The 25804-nt window shown below is 34.0% G+C and overlaps 1 protein-coding gene across 1 annotated transcript in view; it reads right to left on the bottom strand.

Annotated features, from left to right (window-relative positions):
* Nucleotides 1-25804, bottom strand: part of LOC147071096 (dynein beta chain, ciliary-like) — a 103559-nt gene that overhangs the window by 38629 nt on the left and 39126 nt on the right. The window contains exons 26-46 of the mRNA XM_085948683.1: nucleotides 25597-25761; nucleotides 25324-25497; nucleotides 24484-24632; nucleotides 23489-23612; nucleotides 19991-20121; nucleotides 18712-18826; nucleotides 16086-16310; nucleotides 14520-14706; nucleotides 13543-13730; nucleotides 12408-12603; nucleotides 11974-12184; nucleotides 10668-10809; nucleotides 9904-10060; nucleotides 6641-6881; nucleotides 5392-5593; nucleotides 4105-4329; nucleotides 2943-3050; nucleotides 2425-2655; nucleotides 1434-1582; nucleotides 1121-1336; nucleotides 395-632 (exon numbers count right to left, since the gene is read on the bottom strand). Of these exons, the coding sequence (XP_085804809.1) occupies nucleotides 395-632; nucleotides 1121-1336; nucleotides 1434-1582; nucleotides 2425-2655; nucleotides 2943-3050; nucleotides 4105-4329; nucleotides 5392-5593; nucleotides 6641-6881; nucleotides 9904-10060; nucleotides 10668-10809; nucleotides 11974-12184; nucleotides 12408-12603; nucleotides 13543-13730; nucleotides 14520-14706; nucleotides 16086-16310; nucleotides 18712-18826; nucleotides 19991-20121; nucleotides 23489-23612; nucleotides 24484-24632; nucleotides 25324-25497; nucleotides 25597-25761 (3774 nt within the window). The remainder of the gene's footprint in view (nucleotides 1-394; nucleotides 633-1120; nucleotides 1337-1433; nucleotides 1583-2424; nucleotides 2656-2942; nucleotides 3051-4104; nucleotides 4330-5391; nucleotides 5594-6640; nucleotides 6882-9903; nucleotides 10061-10667; nucleotides 10810-11973; nucleotides 12185-12407; nucleotides 12604-13542; nucleotides 13731-14519; nucleotides 14707-16085; nucleotides 16311-18711; nucleotides 18827-19990; nucleotides 20122-23488; nucleotides 23613-24483; nucleotides 24633-25323; nucleotides 25498-25596; nucleotides 25762-25804) is intronic.

Below are 25804 nucleotides of genomic sequence, written 5' to 3'. Positions count from 1 at the left end.
AATAAATATTGATACATTATTTTTTTCTTTTATTTTATTGGTGTAAACTATCAATATTATTACTTATTATTGCTTTATACACCATTGAGAACACACAAAAAAAGTTTCAAATTTTTAAAACATGTGTAGAATTATTTATTTAAAAAAAACTAAATTAACGATTTTTTGGCAAAAAACGCTTGGGAGTTTTCACATATGCTATGCTAAATCACTTGGGAGTAAAAGGGTTAAAAAACTTTTGCATTTTAAATAGTAGCATCAGAGTACTTTTTTACGGATAGTATTCTTCATTTTTTTCATCCAGTACATCAATGCTCAGATGGCAACCACCAGGTTATCCTAATACCAAGCTCTCGACCTAAATCCAGCTAATTACTCGTTTGTATATTTTTACCTGCAGAGGAATATCTGGATCGAATTCAAATTTCTCGACCCTCTCCGACCACGGTAAAAACTTCTTCGTTTTACTGTCGATGTAATAGTCAAACATGTTTTCATTTGAAGGGAACTTCACACTCTTGAATTCTCCCGTGAACCACTTGTGGAATTCGCTGCGCCAGTCGATCAGCTGGTCTTGATACAGGGCCGAGCCGAATCCCCAAATGCAGGAAAACACAAAATACGTTTCGTACCTAATAAAATAGAGTAAACATATTTATAATGGTGTATATAGTCAGAATTTTTTAGCTTTCAAACAATTAATGAACAACTAGTTGTATCCATGGCATGGATTTTCCCCGTTGCACTTTCTACCCTTTCTAGCACATTCAAGGAGTTGATTCAATGGCTAACGTTTAAGGATTGGTTGTTAGCCATACACTAAACGCATTCAGTATATCCCCAAAACACAATATCAGAATCTGATGCAGTCATGTGATTCAAAGTTGCAGTTACTTGAGTAAGTAAGTAAAAAATCAAACGCTTAATTTTATTTACTAAAATGTGACAACGGTCAGTTTTTAAGGTTATCAGTCACGTCCACATATCATTGCATACAAGCGATGCATGCAAACTCTAAACAGTAAATGCTAATTACCCGAAAAACAACTAATTAGCATTTGTGATCAGTGACATTCTATGCATCTCGGCATTAATGCATTGTCATTAGAACTTCACTTACCATTCTTTCGGTGAATCGCTTGGAAGATGTTGTTTTGTGAGGAAAAACTCAAGCAAATATGTCACCATTTGTATCTGCTGAATATCCGTCATCGGCGTGATTTTCTTGTACTTCCTGGATGCCTCCAGCAATGGCGGAATGTACTTGTCAAACAATACGGAGAGGATAGATTTCTCTGAAGCATCAGCCCTCGCATCTACCCACGATGCAACATATCTGATGAATCATAAAAATATTATGAATTATTATAATATCAACAAAGAATATTAAATTTTACCATTTTTTACATACATAGGTCATATAAATCACTTACGGATTCCATCCAAGATCCTGAGGATTAATGTAGAGAATTCCAGCTCGAGATACTGTAGCTGGAGTGGCTGTGCGGAGATTGCTGATCTCAAAAAGTAGTCTCATGGACTTTGTCAAAGATATCCTCTCATTACTAGCAAGTGTTAACACCTAGAAATAAATGAAGAAGATAAAAAACAAACTGAACTTTTCTAAATATCAAACCGATTATTGAAGTGATAAAATATTAACAGAAGATCATAATATAACAAAGTGTAAAATAGAAGGCCATCCCAGATGGAGAAAGTTTCTGAGAGAGACCAAGGGGCTGCCAAAGGTTGTAGAGTCAAGAATAGAGATGATGGAATATCAAGAGCTCCATTTGGCAATGTGTGTTTTGAGAATGTTGATGACGTCACATCGACATATTCGACACATTGTAGACAAGACAAGTTTAGATGTGCGAGCCGGCTTATACGTTATACATTTGAAATTATTTAAGAAACGCATGAAACGTAGTTAACTTGGTAAACTCCATAAATTTTACCATCGCTTAGATGCTTAGATTCGATTTTCTTATGGTAAGTTGGCTATTTTAATATTTAAAAAAATTTTTTTTAATCATATAAGTACATTATTTAGTTCTGTCATAATAATAGCGATAATAGCTTCAGGTTTACCATAAAGAAAGGACCATTAATAGTAAATACAGAAAAAGATTTGATTGAAATTGATGGTGGCATGATTTTGGGATTGGAAAAAAATATGAACACCGATTGTGCAAAATCATAATTATAAAATTTTTGCAGTGATTTTTTCATTACAATAAATATGAATTCACATTAAAATACTTGATGTCGGATCATATTACAAACACTGAACAAAATTGCAAACATCTTCATCATATTATGTTTTCACCCAGACTCCCGGGGTTTGAAATTCCTAATTACGCTCCTACATAAACTCTGTCAATGAATACCATTATTTAAAAACCAGCGAGGTAAAAAAAATACCTTATTGTCATCCATCAAAGTATTAAGACTCTCGATCCACATGGGGTCGATATCTCCATCCAGGATGATCCATTTGGCTCCGTCCCCACCCATGTTGGCCATGTCTCTCATGATCACCGAGAAGAGACCGTCTTTCCACTCCCTCGTGGCAGGGTTTATTATCCCAAACAGCTCATCATTGGTCACAGCCTTTGGATCCAAATCGTTATAGTAAGGTTTTAACTTAGCCATCTAAAACAAAATTTGGTTTGTAATGGTGGTAAAATAACCAAATCATTATCATTCGTGGCGCAACCGCCCAGAATGGACCCTGGCCACCTCTAGTTGTCGTCCTCGTTCCTATCTATCCGCTTCCATTCTGTGATGCTTATTGCTTGTGCATTGTGGGCACATTGGCATTGTTTAATGGCATTGAAACAATCATTGTAGCAAATAATACCAATAGACCTGTCAATTGCCCATGTTGCCACTGCAAATTTACGTGATTCTTCATTCAAATAATTTTTCATCTTCCATACCTGATAAGTGCGATAGAGGCATTTCCATACGCAAGTTTTTCCTGTGCCAGCAAATCCGATTATGAAGACCGAATGTCGAACGGCAAACAGTTCTACCAATTGGACAATCTAAAAACAATACATTATTAGATCAAACAGCAAAATATTATGATACACAAAAAAAATTCAGGGTGAAATTGTGCCATCAATGAAATATTCTGACAAGTATAAATTTTACGCCAACTTACGAAATTATCAATGATACAATAGGATGGAACATATGAACTAGAGTACGGCAAAAATGTTTAATTATAATCTATTTAAATGATATCTACAATCAAGAATTATAGATTTAGCACACATGTAATAGTTAAATTTTGATAGATTGGGCAGGAAGCAAGGTGGGGTCCGAGAAAGGCAGGGCCATACCACAGGCGTGATGTAAACACCGTCGGCGATAGTGACCATACAAAACAAACACATTACCGCTGCTTACTTCATGTGCACTGGAAAAATGCATTAAACCTTACATGTTAAGCGGTACGACTATAGAATAGATACCTAGTTAAATGATTTTGATTTTTATTGCAAACCAAAATATTGGTTATTTTTTATATATCGTCGTTAAAACTAGAAAAATGCATAACTCCGTTTTAATCGAAAATTGACTTTGAATGCCATCTAATGGCCGTTGTTGATATCTACCCGTCTTGCAAATGATGAAATTCCACATTGTTAAATCATGGATGATTAAATTCCATAAATATTTATTTACGAAACCATGTTTTTTGTCTCTCCTGTAAAGTAGCATTTTTGGAGTTACACAATTTTCTAGTTTCAACGACGATATGACAAACCGGAAAGAAATATATTTAGAACATCTCCCCTCCCGCCTCAAGTAGTAGTGCAAGTTCTAGGGCTTAGACTAAGCCTACATCATGCAAAAATTACATGTTTGTTTTTTTTTCAATACATATATGCTTTATCCAGAAATAGGTCCTAATGAATTAGGCAAATGGCTAACATCTACTCGTGCAGAAGCCCATATGGTAAATTATCATTTACCTATTTTACCGCACACTATAATTATGTTTTGTTATTTATACACAGATGACATTTGTGTGACACTGGCCTTAGTCATAGAAAATCAATCACGTCCAAGTATGTAATTAACAATATTCACTTTTAAAATGAAACCAGCTTCCGGTTGTAACTTCATATCGACGGCAGCCGCCTGACACATCTTTTCGAAGTCAATGTCTCGCTTCCTGGGAACATCTAGCGCTGGGAATAGGTCACCGATGAGCCCCATAAACACCGATACATCGTCCGTGACTATTTTCGGGATGTTAAAATCTCTCAGAGCTCTCATTAGAACTTGATCCTCGGGGCGGAGCCTGTCACCTCGCTGTAATTATTACAACAACTTCTATTATTATCATTGCAAAAAACCTAATACACAAATCCTTGAAAAAATCGTGGAATGAGTGGAATTCGAACATGAATCTATCGCTTTCTAGGCAAGTCCGTCAGCTGAATGCAGAACTATTCTAACTTGCATTTGTAATTTTTGAGAGAGTTTTTTGAACAACTTACTGAAGTTATTTATTATTTTTATGGATAAATGTACGCATCATATTTTAGTAAGATTATTAATGAAAAAAATAGTGCATCCACTTGTCTATATAAATAATAAATAACTGAAGTAGGCTGTTTCAAAAAACTCATGTGAGTTAGAATAGTTCTGCATTCAGCTGACGAAGTGCTTTAATCAATAAATTATTAAACTACAGTGTCTTTCGTGAAAATAATTCTTAATAGGATTTTTTTGAAATTCTGTTGACATTTGCTACTTGAAAGCAACAGTGAGAAAAGTCAAAAATACTAGTTTCGAGATAATGAACTTTAATGTTTGTTTCATTGAAATCAAATCGTTAACTTTGTTTATTTTGTTTTGTCTGCGGTTTATATTGGTGTGATTTTTTGAATGACATTATTAACAGTGGATTATTTCAGTTATCCCATTGTTGCATCGAAGTTACAGGACATTTTTTAATAAATGCAACATTGGTATTTTTCTTTTAAATGTGATTCATTATGTAGGTATAAATAGCAATCAATTGACATATTTCAAAATTGAGTTTTTTCACTTTTACCATTACACTGTTGCTTTCAGGTAGTGATATGGCTAAATTAGGATCATAGATGGAGTCAAAATTTCTCAAGGTATTTCTAGGATTTTTATGATTTATTTATTGAATGAAAGTATTTAATTTATTTGTTATATTTCAATGATGTTAATTTTTCATAGATTTTAAATAAAACAATATAATACTTAATCCAGATAATTTGAAAACTTAGACAAACATTTTCAACTGATAAAAAATACATGTTTACAGCCATTCATCATAGTTTATTAAAACTTACAAAGTAATTCTACGGTAATATCAATTATAGACAGATGTTTTACCTTGAGGGATCCTGCAATGACGAGAACAGACTTGATAGCTCTCAATCCCCAGTCGTAATGGTCTTGATTGGAGAGCAACTCCTTGCAAAGAGTGTAGAGGGTTATAAACTTGCGGGCAAGAAGTCTTGCCTCTTGGAAACCTTCCGCCACTAACATTATCTCACAGATCAATTCAAAATCTGGTACAACCATTGCGCAGGGCCTGTTGATTAAATGCTACATGTATGAAAAGCTTTATAATATAGTGACAGATAGTTTTCATACTTAAAACAATATATTATTATAAACCTACGGTTGGTTGCAAGTAATGTCAAAAAATGAAATTTAAAAAGCGGGAATTATGACTTTTACTTTTGAATTGAAATGACAATTTTGGTCATCGCTCAATCGAAAAATCGTACGATCATCATTAGTGCAACCATTTGTACCATTCACCACCACAGGGCATTTGATCCATCAATAGTGGATTCAAATTCCACGCCAAATTTGAATAATACAACAGCACTTCTTAAATTAAGAGATGAATGTTGAAGACAAAAAACATTATTTTTTATTTATTTATTTATTAAAAAAAACAAAACATTGTGGACATAACAAATCTAAATTCTGAACATTCACTTCATGAGATTTACATTGAAAAAAAAAACTGGTTCTAACCAAACAAAGTTATATAAAAATACATACTTGTATAGCAAATATTACCCTCACAAGAGAAGAAAAAAAAAACATAAACAATGTTAAATAATGAAATAAAATTTCAAAAACAAAATACACAGCACACCGCTGAAAATGTCTATGCCTTTGGGGAGCGCATTGACTAATCATGCACTTCTCGCTAATGGTGACTAAGCTTGACACGAGGAAACGGTTCTGACCCAGAATAGGTCATGGCTGCGACCACATAAGTAATTTACAGGTGCATATTATAAATTCAAATTCTTTAGGACACCAGGATTGGAAACCATCCCTCATGATAGCAGGCAAAAATGTTTCAAGAGCAGAAGTGACCTACGTGAAAAGCGAGCATGCCTTGTAGAAAGGCTGTCAGAAAATAATCGTTTGACGAATTATGGTGAGGAAAATGGTTATACATACGTCTTAAAATAAAGACATCGAAGAAATTTCTTCTGGACACACTCTTAAATAAGCTTGTAGGAAACTTCATAAAGACTCCAGATAATAGACCTATATTCAAGAATACTACGCAATAATGAGATGTTTAGATTTTTAAATATTCTGTTCACCGTACCTGAACAAAGATTTTATATTTTCCGGTAGTTCTGTTCTTCCAGCATATCCCGGATTCATTGTGATGAAAATACCGACTGTTGGTTTTAACTTTATTTGCTCGCCCATAAAGTCAAAACGAGCTTTCTTATATTTGATAGCATCCTGAATGCTTTTGACCTGTACCGATACAACGGAGAGAACTTCAACTGAAATTCTGTTGAATTCATCAAAACATCCCCACGCACCAGTTTGCGCTAGACCTAAAACAAATAATAAGACAATGTAAATGCAAAAAGCTTAGACTGTACCTAACTACTAGAGGGAGCCTTATGATCTTTTAATATTACAGCGCATTTATAACAAGAGTTGGGTTTCAGGAATTTCCCGACAGGAATTCTCGAGAAATTTTCGAGATTTTCCATCCCGAATCTCGAGAATTGAAATTTTTAACATTTCGGGAAATCCCAGATCTCGAGAATCTTTTCTCGGGATTCGGTATTTCTTTATGGCGTGCATTTTTGAAGCAAGTATTAATAGACAATTTTGAAAAGTTTTTAAATAACAACTGTCAGAATTTTAAATGGATGGTAAGTATTTATTTCAAAGTATCGGTATAAGCCCGCCAGTTTTAATGTTGAATGTAAAATAATGGTACAGCAAGAAATAATATTCAAAAATCAGTAGTAAAAATAAATAATCATTATTAAAATGACATGTGCCAATAGATAAAATCAATATCCATTATTATTTTGATGGTATGAAAAGTAAAAAACATTCAATGAGGCGCACGGCATTTTAGGGTTACCATTATCGCATATAAAGTATATTAGTCTATGCATTCATGAATATCGGTAAGAACAAACTATTTATGATTATATTATTATTAAAAGAAGATCAAATAAGAAGTCGCAGAGGTGCAGAAAAAAGAGCTAGATGGACATTTCACAGAATAAATGCGAATAACCTCAAAGATTAAATTAATAATTGATCAAAAATATAGGTTCTCTAGGTAGGTACTACAAATATTACAGAAATCATTTTTTTAAACTAAGTACATTTTTATTACCTATTATTGTTATTATTGTATAATTAATAGTAATAGTATGATATTAAATTTATTTAAATTAATTTTTTTTAATTTTTTACTCATCACTACAAAAAAGGTTTTTATCAACGTCTTTTAAAATTACTAATTTAAGTAAGTATCTTAATTATTTATATAATATGTATATTATTATTTTTACTATTAGTGTAAATGCCGAATCAGATAATAATTTAATATTGTTAATTTATTACAGTATGTAATGTAAACAAGACCGTGAAACGTATTGCCATTGGCGAGCCAAAAGTCCGAGGACAATTAATAAGTCGTCCGATTTGTCTATGCTCTAATACTGATCAACGAACGAATAAAAAAATTGAGCTGTCAAAAGTTGCGATTATCGGAATGTTTTCCGATAATCCTAAAATGTTGTGTTATTTAAATGTAGACTTGCATAAAATAATATAACAGTAAAAACAACACAAATTTTATGTTTTCTTTTATGAATTTCATAAACGTTTTTAGTAATAGGTTGTACGTAATTGAAGGAAAAGATTTTTATGTTATCGTTTGACTGGGTGTGTATTCTAGATTATCATTTTCAATCATTCACATTGATCGACATCGGTCGTCTTTAGTAATAGGTTGTATGTAATTGATATGTCATTGAAGGAAACGTCTTATTCTGTCATATTTTTGTTATCATTGATTATTATTGTGAATTTTTGAACACAAGAAATACATTTATTGTAAACAACTGAAGTCTGTCTTATTATTTAATTCTGATACTGAAAATAATATGTAATAAGCACTATACAAGTCTGAAGTATGTCTTGTTATTATTGCAAAGTTGAAAATGTATATAATAGACACTACAATTTATTTAACTCCGCAATGAAGTAGAGATTAAGGGTTTGAATCTCATAAGGTAAGGTTACATATATCTTTGAAGTGCGCTTAGATCAAGAGTGTATGCCTAACAGCTACCTACAACTGATGGTTCGGAATGTGCAGTTAAGTTAAGCTACAGCTGATAGTTAAAATGAAATAGTAACTTAAAGGCACTAGAAGCTTGCTCAGGAGACTTGCATTGCATCATTGAGCCATTTTATAGATACACAAATGCTGCTACACTAAATGGGCGTAAGGGATGAAATAATAGAGAAATACCATTCTAATAGTACAATCTGTTCTGGAGAGTCAGATAGAAAGAACAATACTATCCTACTAAATTTAACATAATAAGGAAGCTACTAAATAAGTTATTTCTGTAAAAGAAAAAATCTGTCCAAAATAGATTTTATACTGACAAATTGATATTTATACTTACCATTAATTATTTAAATAATTCCCAGAAATTGTTTAAATAATTCCCTATCATAATTTAAATACTTCCATTGTTATATTATAATACTTACCAATAATCATTTTTTACTTGCTGTTCATATTAAATAGTTCCCACCTTTTTAATAAAATACTTGCTCGATTTTTTATTAAAATACTTGCTGATAATGCATATATATACTTACCCAATAATTTGAAGCCTTTCTTTATTATCAAATACTAATTGAAAAAACGATTTTCTATATGGAAAAAGTGGACAGAAAACACAAAATTCAAGGACTGATCCGGGCATTTAACACAATTAAGCCAACCTCGACTCAAAATGAGCGCAATTTTTGCAACATCAGGGAATTTTGTGTCTCAAAAGCGTACGCGATTGTCAGAGACACAGCGATTGACAGTCTGTGTTTTTTGAAATTCTAATGTTTTGAATTATTTTTGTTTTCCTACTTCTATTTTGTTTGTCAAATATAATATATATATATATATGTTTGAAAAATAATATATTTTGAACTCTCTCTTTACTCTTTACTTTACTTTTTTTACTTTACTAATGACTCTTGAAGAATGAGATTGGCGAGACAGTCAGCACTTTTACGTGTAAACAGTTATTATCGCGATAGTTTAAAATACACACTATTGGTGCAAGTAAATCCATGCACGTGTACAGGCACTATTAAACTCCGTCTTCTATGGTGAAACAATAAGGCTTTGATCATGCACAGATGTGATTTCTTCTAGTACGCAGAAATTGTGCAGGGCGATTGTAATTATTATTACAGTTCTATCCTGGACTGCACTTCTGGCATGTTAATAACCAAGGTAAAAGACACTATATATAGTGCACCAAATAACTGCTGAAATTGTTGTAAAACAAGCAAAAATATATCATTCACCTTTATAAATGTTTCCGCAAGATTTATAATCCATTTGCTCGGAACAGTTGAAAACGTACACCATGACACCGAGAGCCCTGCCAAGGTCCTTTGTCGTCTCTGTCTTTCCGGTTCCGGCTGGACCGGCTGGTGCACCGCCCATTATTAAATGAAGACTCTATAATCAAATCATCAAGCCATAGAATATCAACAGGAGAAAATGGCTCCATACTTCATTAATATTTGAAGCAATGAGACACGGAGGGGTCGTGTTACATATACATTCTTACTAAGCACAGAAAAATGGGTCTATTTAAAAAAAATATCTATATATTATAGTATTATTGATCTTTTAAGGAAGGATTATGTATTAATTCAATTTTGATTATAATGTGATTTTGTGTAGATGGCCAGATGCAACTCACTACGGAATTTGTGAAGTCCATAGCTACACGGTGCTACTGACTTCTACTCTTACAATATCAACTACTCACCCTATACTTTCTAGTTATCTTCTTCATGCTCTGATACTCTACACTTTGATTCAATGATGAACATCTGGCGATTAACTTTATCCACTAGTGGACTGGTCACCTACGAGTATGCACATGACATTTTTAATTTGTTAGTGTCCGTTTGTGTCATCTAAGCCACGCTGTTCCATCTTTTAGACACCGATCACCATGGTGAATAATATTTCATTGATCTAAATATTATATAATTTGTAATTATTTATGGTTCTTGGGAGGGTAGTTGGTCCAGATCTGAAGACCGGACGTACATACCTGTGTCAGGGTGATATAGCATCTGTCAGTAAGCGGTGTTATGACGAGGCGAGGAGTGTTTCCCAAATATTCGTAAGCATATCGAAACTGAGCATCACAGATATTTCCAAAGCAGTCATCGATTGCTGTGTCCCAGCGATGTCTATAAAATATGAAACAATGTGGAAGTGACGTTGGATTATGGATAGGTGAAGCTTAGTTTCTTAACTTCTGCAAGACAAACTGTAGAAGACAAATGAAAGACCATTTACGTGCCGAGCCACACCGGGCGACTCTGGTCGGCAGACCAGTCGCCGAGACCAGACCCATGCATGCAGTTATATGGAGCATGCCACACCTGGTCGCCCAGTAATCGCGCAAGTAATAAAGTCGCGCGATCAGTAACATCTCGTTCGTGCGCTCGGTCTGGTCTCCCGGTCTCTCTGGTCGGGCGATCAGTAGCGATGTATGAAAACATATAGCTATGTATTGAGCACTGCCACACTAGGTGACCAGTCGCCGGCAGCCACGCCACATTATTTGCATAATTGACATACATTCATTATTATTATTATTATTGGCTGCCTCTCTGGTCGCCGGCAAGTCGCCCGAGTAAATCGCCCGAAGAGACCAGTTGCGCGACTGGTCTCGCGACTAGAGTCGCCCGGTGTGGCTCGACACTACCTCTCTCTCCATTCGCTGAGATATTAATATTCTCATTTCGCAGTGCTGATTCCGTCAATTTAAAGAAGAAACCACTATATAACATCTATTATAATTCTTCCCTTCAGACGCATGACCAAGGTCCATGAGCTTTTCGTTAATAGTTAATCAATCAAGAGATAAATAGGATAAAAGACCATTTGGCTTTGACGTCTCAAAGTATTAGAATAAATTGTGTTACTACTGCCAAAAGTTGGTAAGTCTCGAAATCATGTTATGGAGTAATTGCAATTTGAAAGTTTGACATGCCCTCTAAAATCAGGCATAATGCATATTTCTTTGTACTTTATGTGCATGTTCTATATATCGGATGACCTTGATTTATTTTTCTAGCATAAGTACATATTTATATAGACACAAAATCCGTTGTTAACTCTAAAAAATCACTAAATTATTGACTTACCAACTTTTGGCGGCAACCCTATGAATAATCTTTCAATTTTGATATTTTATTACAAGTAGATATCCGTCACTAAAGAAGCATTTTAATTGCAAAATATGTGAAATCGAACCAATGATATTCTGAATGCTAGACCATTACAAACAGCTACAGCAGTTAACCTTTATTGAATGTTTGTATTTATATATCTGTCAAATTAATAACCTCAATTGGCTCTGCCACATGAATGCGTTGGAAGAATCAACTTTTGCAGCAATCATCTTCGCCACAACATCTCGCGAGTGTACGTCAATCGTACAGACTGTCATGATCTTCTGACGGTCTCCCGGTGACAAGTCACCGAGCAGCCACACTATTAGCGCATTCAGTTGGATGATCTGACGCTTTTGGTACTCCTTGAGTGCATTTTCGTAGCCTGCAACATCAGACATCATACCGGGAAAGACATGAAACAATTTACGAACATTATAAATGTCTGCTTACAGTGCAACAGAAACTACCCTCAAAATGTGTTTGACATTAGCATCAACGTGTCTACAACAGAACACTGCAACTGATTTTGTCCTAATACTTCATGATGAATTTTATAATTTTTTATACTCCTGCAACTAAAAAAATTTTACCTCAATAAGACATACCTTCCTCGAGCTTAGCAAATGCTTGATTAGTTTCCATCGTCCACCAGATCTGTGTCCCAACAAGAGCTATTTGCGCCGCCCAATCAAATAGCCACAAATCCCTGGCTTTTTCTTCATATGCAGCCACTGCACAACTTAGTAATTCATGAAGTGTCTCCACCATACAATGTGTCACTTGATTTAACCAAACTTCTACCTACAAGATACAATATATTATGTTATAGGTACATAATATTACCACTATCATCGATACTACAATCCAATATGTATCTGCCACTTCCAGTAAACGTCAGCAATCCCTCAAACACCAGAGATGTTATCCCACACCGTCAAACTACCTCTGCTTAGGTCTTCAGCAGGTTGATTCCAACATAACACTTAATTCTACAATCATACAAAATTGTGATGAAAATATTACGTATTTATTCTATGAAGTTAGTATGAAATGTCAAAAATAACATTTTTAACGACGCTTCTTCCAGATGAGTTAATTAGATAACTCATCGAGCTGTCATTTCATGCTAATGTTAGCGATACAGTACTGCGCAAGTGTGACATCACACAACCTCGCTTAAAGCACCATGAGTTCGAACTTTGGGAGAAACACGGGTACCAACACAAAAGTTCTCCTTTTCGATAACCGTTTTGTATACAGAATGCATCCATAGATATTGAAGTTATGTCGAAAATATAACAAAATGGTGTTATTGGGTGTTATGGAGTTATGTTGTTGGAATATACCTGCTAACCACCATCATTTCATACCAGCTGCTGTGACCTGTCACACCCAAAAATTGTTACAGTATATGCATGGCCTTATAGTGTTAATCATAATATAATGTGGAAAAATGAGGTAAAAGTCCACATATGACGTCACACTCTAGGTGGGGGGAGTCTGATATAATGTGATGTCTCAAAGTAAACAAAAAATATAAAAGGATCTGAAAACACAATAAAAAAAACATTTTTTCTGTTTTTTAACATATGGGGGGTGTCAAAAATGTGACGTAATATAGACAGGGGGTAAAAGGTTATGTGACGAAATGTGACGATTGGGGGTGGTTAAAAAATAGCCAAAAATCGTGTGATGTCATAAGTGGACAGCCCTAATGCAAAAACTGTGTAAAAACCTTACTTTTCCAGAGCAATCGCAGGTGTTTTTAAATTGAACATGTTCATCATTCTCTTTGGAGATCATCTCGTAAGCCTTATTGCTTGTCAGCTTTTTCTGTTCCTTGGGAAACACCAGCTTGGCCAGGTTATCGTACAGCTTTATCAAATGTTTGCAGACCAACTCAGGTGTGTTACTATTGGACAGTATATCTGGAGGAATGGTTGATAATAATTGAAATTTATACATGATTAAATTTGATGTATCATATAAAACAATTAGAGCCACCTATTGGTATGAGCCAATGATTTTTTTGCCCCGGTTTAGTTAAGTTTATGAATGTCTAAACCAGGGGTAGTCAACCTGGTCCCTACCGCCCACTAGTGGGCGTTCCAGCTTTCATGGTGGGCGGTAGGGGTTTTAAAAACATTTTCAAAAAATTCCACATGACAATTTAAATTTCACAAAGAGAAGAAGAAGAAGAGACCATCGTTCGTTCCTCACAAAAATTGAGCCAGATATCCAGTATTTAGTTTCGCAGCATCCGCCTCAGGGATCTCATTAATAATTTAATTGTTTAAATGTAATTTCATCAGATTTCATGCATCTATGTATGCATAGTATAAATAAAAAGAAAGATTTAACTACAGTAAGTTGTTTTATATTATGCCAAACTTAGCGAAAGTCTGACATAAAATATTTGGCAAGTAATTATTATTATATGCCTTAACTTGCTGTAACTCTGCTTTATACATATTATAAAAAAAAGTTACTTCCCTACTTTATAAATCACCATTCCTAAGGAACTGGTGGGCGGTTAGAAAATTTGACTACTAACTGAGATGCAAAAGTGGGCGGTAGGTATAAAAAGGTTGACTATCCCTGGTCTAAGCTGATAGTGACCAATGTACGATTTTGTTGCACAACATAAAATAATAAAATTGGTCATCGTAACACAGACTTAAAAGTTAACTGTAGACTTGGGAGTATTCCTGACTAACCAAGTAAATCAGCAGCAGAAACAAAGTAGAATCGTGGATAGGCGAGTCTTTTGGTCTCCAGATAATCATTCAAGGCCTTCTCACATAGAACTAAGCCGAGAAACAAAGCATCCAATCTTTCATACAGCCCAGGTTTGTTGGTTGCATCGATGACGTTAGGAATAGAACCGATTTCTAAAACCATTTCCTGAAAAAAAGATGAACATGTTATGTTTCAGTGTCAATGAAAAGGGAGATAAGATGCATGTGTTAACTACTGATTAATATTTATTAATACAGTACTCTCTCAGTATTCCGCCACCCCAAAAACCAGGCAAGTATCCAATTAGTGAAAGCGGCGGATTATAGTGCATACATACAAAATATGGTAAAAATTAAAACAGGTATTTCATAAAAATAGTTTTTTTTTTTTTTGAGAAATTTGTACTAGCAAATAAGGGTTTTATTTATAATCAAAATCAAGTATTTACTAAATTACACATATTTATAAACTAAGTTAATTAACTAAATATTAAACAGTAAATCACTTGACACAACCAGTTGCTCAGTGAGGCAGATATTCTTGAATGGTTTAGGATTCCTGGGTTTCCCTATGACCAAAAGCTTCATTTTGTGTGTCCCGGTTCCATTGGAGCACGGCATAATTGTGATGCGGTCCTTGTGTACTTTCCTCCCTGGTACATTACTTTCTTCGCGATGAACGTACGTTTTACGAAGGAGAAGTTTCCAAAACAAACCCGTCTCATCTGCGTTGTATACTTGTACGTGGCGGACTACTGAATTTGACAATCGAATACCGGCGAATTATAGAGCTTGATTTTGTGCTTTCAACTACTAAAAATAACGGCGGTTTATAGTAGTTGTCGGATAATCTAGCAGCGGATTACTGAGAGTGTAGTATAATAAACAAAATCAGTAATATTTTTATCCTCTGTTAAACTATCCCATTCTGTAAAGTCAAGTTACATTACATAGGTTCTGAAAGTTTAAATTTCATATTTCAGTTAATATACACTTCTTCTTCCTAATATTTAAGAATCATTGATAAAACAAATAGCAATATTTAAAAGTACAATGGACAAATATTTATAAATTCACGTGTTGCCAAAACTGGCATTTCTATTTTAAATTACTATCAAAAATGATGAAAGCTAATAATATTTATCTACATAGGGTCAAATGCTTAGCTACACTTACTGTTGGGATGCCACAATCAGCCGTTTAGCAAGTAGCGACACCCCTAAGTGGCAAAATTGAAAAACGTGACAACTGTCAAAATAATCAAGTGTTATATTTAGTTTTAATTAAACGAAATTCATTACCTACTATATTTGCTTGAGTTATAATATGTAGGTACGATATACTTGACTATAATAGATGCCAATACGCGTTTCTCAAGTCTGTCAGTATTAATTAGTGGCACCATAACTTATGTTAGTTAACTTAATTTAACTGTGACATCTCTGCATCTGGTACATAGTCTTTTTCACTATAATAAATTATATCAACATAACAAATTAAAATCTTTCCTGAAGTAGGTACATTAGCTTATAATATAATAGTGACCTTAAATAAGTCATCAATATTGTCGAATCTTTTTGAGTCTTCCTCCAGCTGATTCCTGATGTCTTCAGACCCAATGAAGATGCTCTCTAAGTACATCCACTTCCTCTGCACCTCAAACCACATATTGATCGACTGGTCTGCGTTTGACAGTTTCTTCTGCCACTCCGACACGTCTTGCTCAAAGTGCCCGATGAATTTTGAGGCCATCATATTTTGGACTTGAGTCTGAAACACACATGAACATGTTTGTCAATAATTTTCCAACCTACTCCAATATAAAATGTAAAATACATACATAAATAATAACTTAATTTTTTTTTATAGAAACAATATTTTGGTTATCGAGTTTGGACTAATAAGGGGAAAACATATCAGACACTTACTATCAATTCCAGAACGTTTTTACTATGGTTGTATTATTAGTACGTGTCCGGAAACTTGTACGTATGCAGTTCACCGTATCATATTTCACCATGAAATGTTGTATCGGAAATATATGGCCGTATATTAAAGACCGTCCAACCTCTTTGGGTCGTATAGTACTGACATATAATTCATGCAAGGCTTGCCCAGTAAGCTGCAATTTCAACGAGATCATACAAGTCGAGGAAAATAGTGTTGCCTTCGCCAACTTTTGGAGTGACACATTGTAGTTATTGAAGACCCGACCCGACGAAAATAATTCATGTCTAAATAAAACACGGTTCTTGTCGGTTTACACTTTACAAGAAACCAACAGTAAACAAATTTTGAAAATAGCTGATATACTGGATTATTCGTTAGTTAGGTTATGTTAGGTTTTCATTCTTGAATTCATGAATTTTGTCAAAATCACCTATGAAAATTGAATTAATGTTCATATTGAATCTAATAAAATTGGAGACCGTATAGTGTACGGTCATCTCTCTCCGATAAGAAAGCTCACGGCAAACTGTGCCATGGTGAAATATTTTACGTAAACTTTACATGTAACCGACGGGGATAGGGAGGGTTGTAGTAAATGGGACTACAAAACGAAATATACTCATTTTTTTCTGAGACCCAATCAAGACTGAATGTGGTGCTGGGCAGTCAGGTTTGGTTTAGGATAGGGGTGCCCAACCCAAATCGTTTGGTGGGTCAAAAAAAATATCACTGAACTTAGGTGGACCACACATATAAAAAAAAAAACAAAACTTATTCAAAATATTTTATTACCTTATAATAATTAATATAACACTTTTTGTATATTATTTGATATCTTTTTCATATCGATTGGTAATGTTTTCATCGAGCAACCTACTGCTACATTTCGTTTTTTTTACACTTAATTTTGAAAAGAACGATTCGCAGCGATATGTAGTGCCAAATGCTGCTGTAATGCACATTACCAGTCGTTTTAATTTTGGAAATTTATCTTCGAGGATATATTTCTGATAAAACTCCAAGCTTATTTCCTTCGAACTTATTATTTATTAACTCTATGTTTGATTTCAGTCACATTAAATGGAGTTAAGAATATTTTGAACAAAACCTTTGCATTAATGCGAATCTGGTATCAAAGTCTTTATTTAATTTTGTGACTTCATTAGAATATTTCGTCGCCATAGATGTCAAAGGAGCCAGTCCACAAATTCATAATGCTGAGAAACAGGCGCGCAAAGATTTTGTGTGACAAAAAAAGTAACATGTTTTTATTGAACTTTTTGTTTTTAAAGATATAACAGTGAAACTTTGAACATATAATATACTTTGTGCTTTTATCTTTTTATTATTTTGTACAAATAACTAAAAAAAATAGTATGTATCTAAGAAATTATGTGTGTTATATCTCTTGACCATTGAATATTGAAATGTACTAAAAATGTAGTCAAAAGAGTTTTGTGGCTTAAATCCATTGACCACTGCATCTTTGATGATTTTAAAATGCTTTTCGTGTACTTTACTCATATTCGCCAAATTTGTGGCTTGGCTCCTTTGACATCTACGGCCATGATTTAAAAAAATCTTTAAGGTCACTATTACGTACGGAGTGATGTAGAGCCTGCATAAGCATAAAAATAGGTACTAGTACGCAGCACAACGAGAATGTACTAATTTCACAAAATATAATATAAATGTGCTAAATTTACGAGATTTTGTATGAATACTAAAACACAAAATATAGAAAGCTGAAAACTTCAATTGGGCCTTGGGCCGCAGGTTGGGCATGCCTGGTTTAGGGGATATATCTGTGCTGTACAAAAAACTTGTAAAATTAATACTAAGCATTTTTACTATTAGAGAGATATGGAGATGCACTGGGGGGACCTAGGGGCGGCAGGTTATATGAAAGTATGGTGAAGCAGGCAAGTATGATGAAAAAGTATGGTGTGGCAGGCTGGTAATCAATTTGCGGCAAAATTTCCACGTTAACATTATATTATATGGGTACGTTATAATGACCAAAGTAAATTCTCCGTGATGCCCTGCATTTTTTTTATCGCGTCGCTATATCTCGTAAGTTTTCGGCTATTGTTGGCCTGCTTCATTCAGTTGTATGAGAAAGCGGATTACTTGCCCCTCTGTTTATTTAATACCTCTATGGGGGGGACCATGTCCATACCATTTATAATTTGACGGTGCATCTATCATTAGTCAGGTATACCTGATTATCTTCCAATGTTTCGATGAGCTCCTCATTGGCTTTTGGCATTCTTAATTGTGTACGTTCATGATCTTCATACTCAAACTCCATTTTAGTCCATGTTGTATGTAATTCTCTGTAGGAGAAGAAATTTTCAATTACAATATAATTATTTTGGCATGGCAAATCCAATGTGGAGACGTTTTTATTTAAAAAAAAAAGACGATTACAATAATGTAAATTTATTTATGTCCAACTGGCCAGATAAGCGTCCAACTTCTTTGGGTCGTATAGTACTGACATAAAATTCATGTTTAAACAAAACACGGTTCTTGTAGGTTTACACTTTACAGGAAGCCAGCAGCAAACAAATTTTGAAAATAGCCGATATACTGGAATATTTTTTAGGTTAGGTTAAGTTAGCTTTTCATTGTTGAATTCATGAATTTTGCCAAAATCAGCTATGAAAATTGAATTAATGTTCATATTGAATCTAATTGATGAGGCGTCTAATTACAAAAAGGATAGGTCCACAATTCGATATTTGCGGGAAACAACGTTTTTATGTTTCAAGCTTCAATTATTTGTCTTAACTGACTTTTATTTTGAATTTATTTTTTCCGTTGTTTTCTATGTCGAAATTAGAACCAAATGGCAATTTGTTTCAGCCGATAAACTCTTAAATGTAATAAATATAAGCAAAATAAAATTGGACGTAGAGCTACTTGTACCTCACTTTTTAATTTATTCGGCATAAGGCACATATTTCCATGGCACTGTCATGTGTTTACCAAATGCTACAGGATGGGAGACGCCATTTCCAATATTGAACGTTGCCTTATTGGTTAACTTAAACACGCGCGAAATCAAACACGGACTTGGCGCTTTTTGTAATAAATCGAGACTTAAAATATTTTTTTTCATGGAGTTTTGTCGCGTTTTGGAATTTATAGATCAATACATATTGTGTAAAATTATACATAGAATACGTGCGTATTTATTATACGTATTATACGCCTCAGATAAGAAGGCTCACGGCGAACTGTGCCACGGTGAAATGTTTTACATACAATTTACATGTAACCCAATATTTCGACTTCAAGGTTAGTGCTAGTCGTCTAACCACACTTATCCCTTCTTTCCTGTGGTTGCAATATTAGACCTCATTCAAAACCGTTGACTTTCTAATGTCGAAATAACTGCAGCCACTAGCTTTTCAAAATAGTAGACATAGATCAAAAAAAATAATGAATATTGAGTTGTTGGAAGGTGGTTTATATTTTATCGGGGTGTTGCTTACTTAAGAGTTTTCTCCATGGCCGCTTCCTTGATAGATTTGTCGACAATATTCTTAACTTCCTCTTCATACTTATGCAAATTCAAAGAAAGTAATCCTGCCAATGTCGTATCGTCGTCCATTTGTATTTTAACCTAAAACATAATTAATCGTATATCCTGATCATTGATAATTCTTCCTTTTAAAATCCAGTTATAAAATAAATTAATATACACTCTCTATGACAGTTGGTGTAACTAGGTGTATAAATCGTAATAGGTCTTCCAACTGCACTATCTAAATTGTGATTTCTATATTGTGTCTGCGACAGAAGCGGGGGACAGGGTTAGATAATATATAATATGTACTGGCATAATAATTTACGTTAAGTAGGTATTGCATTTATTCAAGTTTGACTTAGAACCTTTGGCCAAAATTAAATATGCTAACATTTTTAAGATGGCGTCGATGGAGATATTTTTAATATAGAAATATATACTATTAAAATGCCTTAAAATAAAAAATATTTAAACAAATTCTTACCATTTCTTTAGCTTCTATTTCATTTGTAGCTCGCTGTATTAAGAAAATAAGAAAGAAAAAAACAAGCAATAGTCAGTAAAAATATTTATTGCTATAAAAATTGTATTTAAAATGTACAAAATATGATCAAATAGCAAAATATAACATGCATACAATGGTATTAAATGAATAAAATAAAATTAACTAGAAATTAATTATAGTTATCTTTATTCAGCAGTGTTTCCCGAACATAAACAAGTTAGTAACTTCTATAAACCGCCAACTAAAAATGTTCCTTTCAAAATCATTTTTTTTCACAATTATTATCAACTGAGCAAACCACTGATAAGCTTTTATGAAACAATATTTTTATGAAAACAAAATATACCACGACCCCTATAAATCTTTACTCTCTAAGTTTGAGAAACATTGCATATAAAAAATAATATTCACAACACTAACTTCTTCACATGATATTTGTAGATGAGAATATGATTTCAAATTTTTGGAATATGGTACATAAAACTTGTTTTTCTGTTATAGTACTTTTGATGATGAATATACGATGACGAAACAGGTTGTTTTCTTATGATAATATTATTAAGTTATGTAAGTAACGGCCCACGGTAGCCGAGCGGTAACGTGTCGGTTTATAATGTAGTAGATCCCGGGTTTGGCAAATTCACATGTTGTTTTTTCAATGTGCATTCTAACCCAGAGTATGGGCCTAATTTGTTGATCAAATGAATAACAACCGTTCCCATTAAAACACTACCTCCACTCTGTGGATAGCCATATGATCCATTTAGAATCAAACATGGTAATGTAATGTAATATATTTACCAACACAAATCGTGCGGTGCTCAAATTTGTATCAAAACTTCTCACAGTATAAAAAATATTACATATCAAATATTTACCAGTCATGTTGGTTAAATCCATACAAAACTAATTATTTGAGTACATTTTATTAGACATTTGTGAGTTTTCAGTATGAAGAGTTAAAATATTATTATGTCAAAATGCACTTTTAATTTGACCTTTTTCACGCGTGTGATTTGGCACTAGTTTTTTTATTATTTTTAATTAAAATGCTCGCAAAATATGTGCGGAAAATCATTACTCCGCTGTATCAAAGCAGTCTTAAACGCGGTAGGGTTTGAATTCGATGATACGCCATTTTTAGATTCGCAAAAATCTAAATCGAAATCATCCAACGAATAAATGCTAACATTCTTTCTGAACCGTACTTTTTGATTCGCTCTTATCTTCTTTTGGATATCGTCCATTCCGCCATTCTGCCGCGTTCTTGGATTGTTATTTTTCAGCGAGTTAATTTTAGCAGGTGGAAGGCGCTTTACGGCGGATGATGTAAAATGATGAGGTTTATCCGGGCGAGGCAGTGATGAATGAACGAAATTGGATGAAGCATGATCCAGGAATTGTATGTCGTCGCTCCGTCTTTCATTAGTTTGCTGAAGCAGTATGAAAACATAATAAAATGAATATTTTAATTTAACTACATATTTTACAGCTTGTTCCCAAAATGAATACCTGAAATAAATAAAGCACTAAGTGCCAAAAAAATTTGATTGAAAATTAGGGTTTTTTATGAAACGTGAAAAATAAAATATTATTTACCTATTCACCAATTGAAATCTTTGTTTTTTTTTTCAAGTATCACTATCAGTTGTTTTCACACAAGATGTAAGTGCTGTAATATAGCACATAGTGCCTTTCATATAAAAAAATATACCTTGGACATCGTATCGATTTTTATGTGGCACTTTGGGACATTATATTGGATAGTTATTGATAATGGCACATTAAAAATCTATATTTACTGGCAATTAGTACTTAATTAATTTCAGGTATTTAAGCAATGGCCGATTTCAACACGGAGTCTCATTGAGGATTGTTATAGGAAATCTATTCATTTGACACTTTTTTAGCCTATTCTACAGACCTCTTAGTTTACTGCATGAGAAATTTACATAACTTCAATTATTACGCAAAAAAAAATAAAATTTATTTTATGCAAAACTGAAAGCTAATTTCAAGTAGGTACATATTATAATTTTTATAAGTCTTATCCATTCAAACTCAGTAATGCAATTATTATTGACTCTCGATTTACGAAGATTATATTAACCGGGCAGCGATGAACAATTTACAGTAGCTATATAATATGACATTATGTGGGGTTACTGCCAAATGTTGGTAAATCGATCATTGAAGATACAAAAAAGTATATATTATATGGTTACCGCATTGATTTTATAGATCTGGAGACCGAAACCTATATCAATTCTTGCTATTAAATTTGAAAAATTGACTGTAAAGCTTCGAGGCTACGCATCATTCGCATCATTACTCTATACTTCCAATGCCATTTGTTGTCGAGATTGAATGATTTCTGACTAATATGTAGACACATTATTTATGCAGTTACGTGTCGTGGAGGTAGGCAAGTCATGCGTTGCTTAGAGGCGGCAGAATATAAAGAGCGGCAAATGAAGAAACGAATACGATCGTTACAACTTTTGGAAGCAGTGACAGTTTTCCATGAAGTGGACAATGCGGTCGCTTCGTTAGAAAGCACCTACAAAAATCTCAGTTTTAAAAAATCACAAGAGGGACTCTATACTTGTCAGTACCTAAAGCCATCGCTATTTGAGAGTAGTTTTCGTGGAAGTGCACTAATTCTTAGAAGACTATGACATATACGTATGTCATTTTGTTCAAGATTTTTGTTGCATTTTTCTGTTTAGTAAGTTAGTTCAATTTGAGACTTTAAATGAAAGGGAACGGCATTCTTAGTCTGCCGAAGGATGGCACTTTGCCTAGGGAAGTCGCTGCATTTATGGCACATTATTATTTGAACTGATTTACAATAACACTCTTTTTTCTGGAAAAGGGTTCAATTTGAAAGACTCGCAGATAAATGGATTATTTCAATTAACACATTCACTAAAGTTCACGAAGTATGTATTTTCTCACCTTTGTGGCTTGCATCAATTCAATCCAGTGGCGGTCTCTGATGGCAGGATTTTGAAGCTCAGTGACAGCTCGAAGAGATGTCAACAGATTTTTAATCACAGCTTCAATTTTTAGATACGGTTCCCTAAATAAACATTTTTTTACGCTGTCATTATTTTAAAATCAACAATAATCGGATCGTTGTGTATTAAAAAGCATTAAAATGCCGTCAACCAACAGTATTACCAAATGTTAAGTTAGCCTGTAATATTTCTTACTATTGCATTAAAAGTAAACAACATTTTTCTGCATGAACAAAGCAACAGATTATTGTAACAAAAAATAGTTTTTAGCCTTTCACTCAACCCTTTGAAACAAAAACTTGCCAGACACATGATTCGAATCCGCGATCTACAGCTAAAGAGGCAAATACTCTTGTCACTACTCCATGTATTCATTTTCGGTTCTCTCCGTTCTTTTCTACTAGTTTTTCTAAATCCTTGTTCTACCAGTTTTATATGTATTGCTAATAATAATTGATCTCCTAGTTTAAATGGTTTTCCCTCCACCACCCGCCACATCTCCACACTCGTTCTACACGGGTATACCGTGACATAATGAATATTAGGCACCCTTCAAAGTTCCAGGAGCAACTTTCTAAGACCTTGGTTGGCATGCACTAGAATTTTGCATGATTCCTATTTTGATATAATATATTACAGTCAATTCTCGATGAAAAAAGTCCTTCCCTCTCGCCGTAAAATGCCACAAACTTTTTGAAAGTTGAGAAATTTTCCCCCAAGATACTAAGTCGTAATGGTCGACCGGTCCAACTGAGGGTCGGATCGACTTAAGAACCTCTTCCCTTTCAACCGACATATGCGGACACTCCCAGAGGTTGTGATCGGCATCCTGCAATTCGCCACATAAACACGAACACTACTAGTTCTACTTGTTCTCCTAATTCTATTCTCTCATGCCACGTGAATAAATAAATAAATTATTTGTTTAGGTACCAATTCCTCATGTCCTTGTCGAGAGCTCTCAAATCTTTGGTGAAGCGCTTGCACTCCATATCCATTCCTTCGGCGTCTATCTTTTTCCACGGAGTCTTCTTCCAATCTTCAATAGTCCATTTGACAAGGTAATAATAGTCCCACAGTTGCTACAAACGAAACAACCGATTAAGATATCATTATTGAATACACATAAAAAATAGAACACCTGGTTTTTGCTGCAGCGATTTCCAAACTGGGAGGCACGCTTCCCTAGGGAACCGCAGACAAGTGAACAAGATGATGAATTTGGATTGATTACCATCGAAAAGTTGTTTAAAAATTATTATGCGATACTTCATTGAAACAAAAATTTCAGAGTGAAACTCTACTTCAATTTTCTTTTGATTAAATTGAAATGAAGAATATAATATATTGTCAAGCAAAGCACTGCAAGTACTGCTGCCATTCGTAATATCATATTTATGCGAAACGGGAGAAATCGAAATATCGAGCCCGTTTAGTAATAGAAATTTGTATTTATACATTTTTTACCAATTAACTTCTTCACCGTGGAGCATTTAATTACTATTTAATTACCACATTTAAATAACATGCTAATTATATATAATGGCCCCCTAATGAGGACACAACAGGTGTGCCGTCAGCGTTGAAAGGATTAAAAATGCGTGTATTATTTTAAGAAATAAAGGTGAATTAAATAAATGTGAATGAAAAAAATTTAAAGGGGAGGTTTGGAAACTACTGATCAACGATTTTTAGCCATATCTTTTTAGCTGTTTCTGTAGCTATGAGTTTCATACCAATATTTTATTTTCTGGAGAAACAGTAAGCTCTCACCTTGGACATTTTTAATTCTCGGCGAGCTGCCAATATAGACTTGATGTCAGGAGACTGAATGTCGAAGAGTTGACAGGATTCGTTCAGGTCAGCGACCACATCTTCAAAATTCATCAGCTCCAGATGTGTCATGTCTATCAGGTCGTACACATCATTGCACTTCATGTAGAAAAACTGTAAAGAAACACTTTGGATTATCGAGTACCAAAATTTATGTTTAAGTTTCTTCTATGTTATAATTGTCAATACTGTGTTGTGTGTAATGTAACTGACCTGTTTCAGTTTGAAGTCATTTCTGTAGAGCTGCATTTGTAAATTAAACAAGGTGACTTGTTTAGAAATCATCTGTGCTTGGATTGTCTTCAGTGGGGCGACATTGTGTTTAATTATCGCAGCCAAATTTATAAGATTCTTCCACTTTTCTGGCAATACCTCCAACTTGAAAACAAAATCACGACAATAAGTCGATGGTCTAATGTCA

Source organism: Rhyacophila brunnea, unplaced genomic scaffold, assembly GCF_057557595.1.
Source record: "Rhyacophila brunnea isolate RB1 unplaced genomic scaffold, BYU_Rbru_1.0 scaffold_20, whole genome shotgun sequence".
NCBI classification, from domain to species: Eukaryota; Metazoa; Arthropoda; class Insecta; order Trichoptera; family Rhyacophilidae; genus Rhyacophila; species Rhyacophila brunnea.
This window is presented reverse-complemented; position numbering and strand designations above follow the sequence as displayed.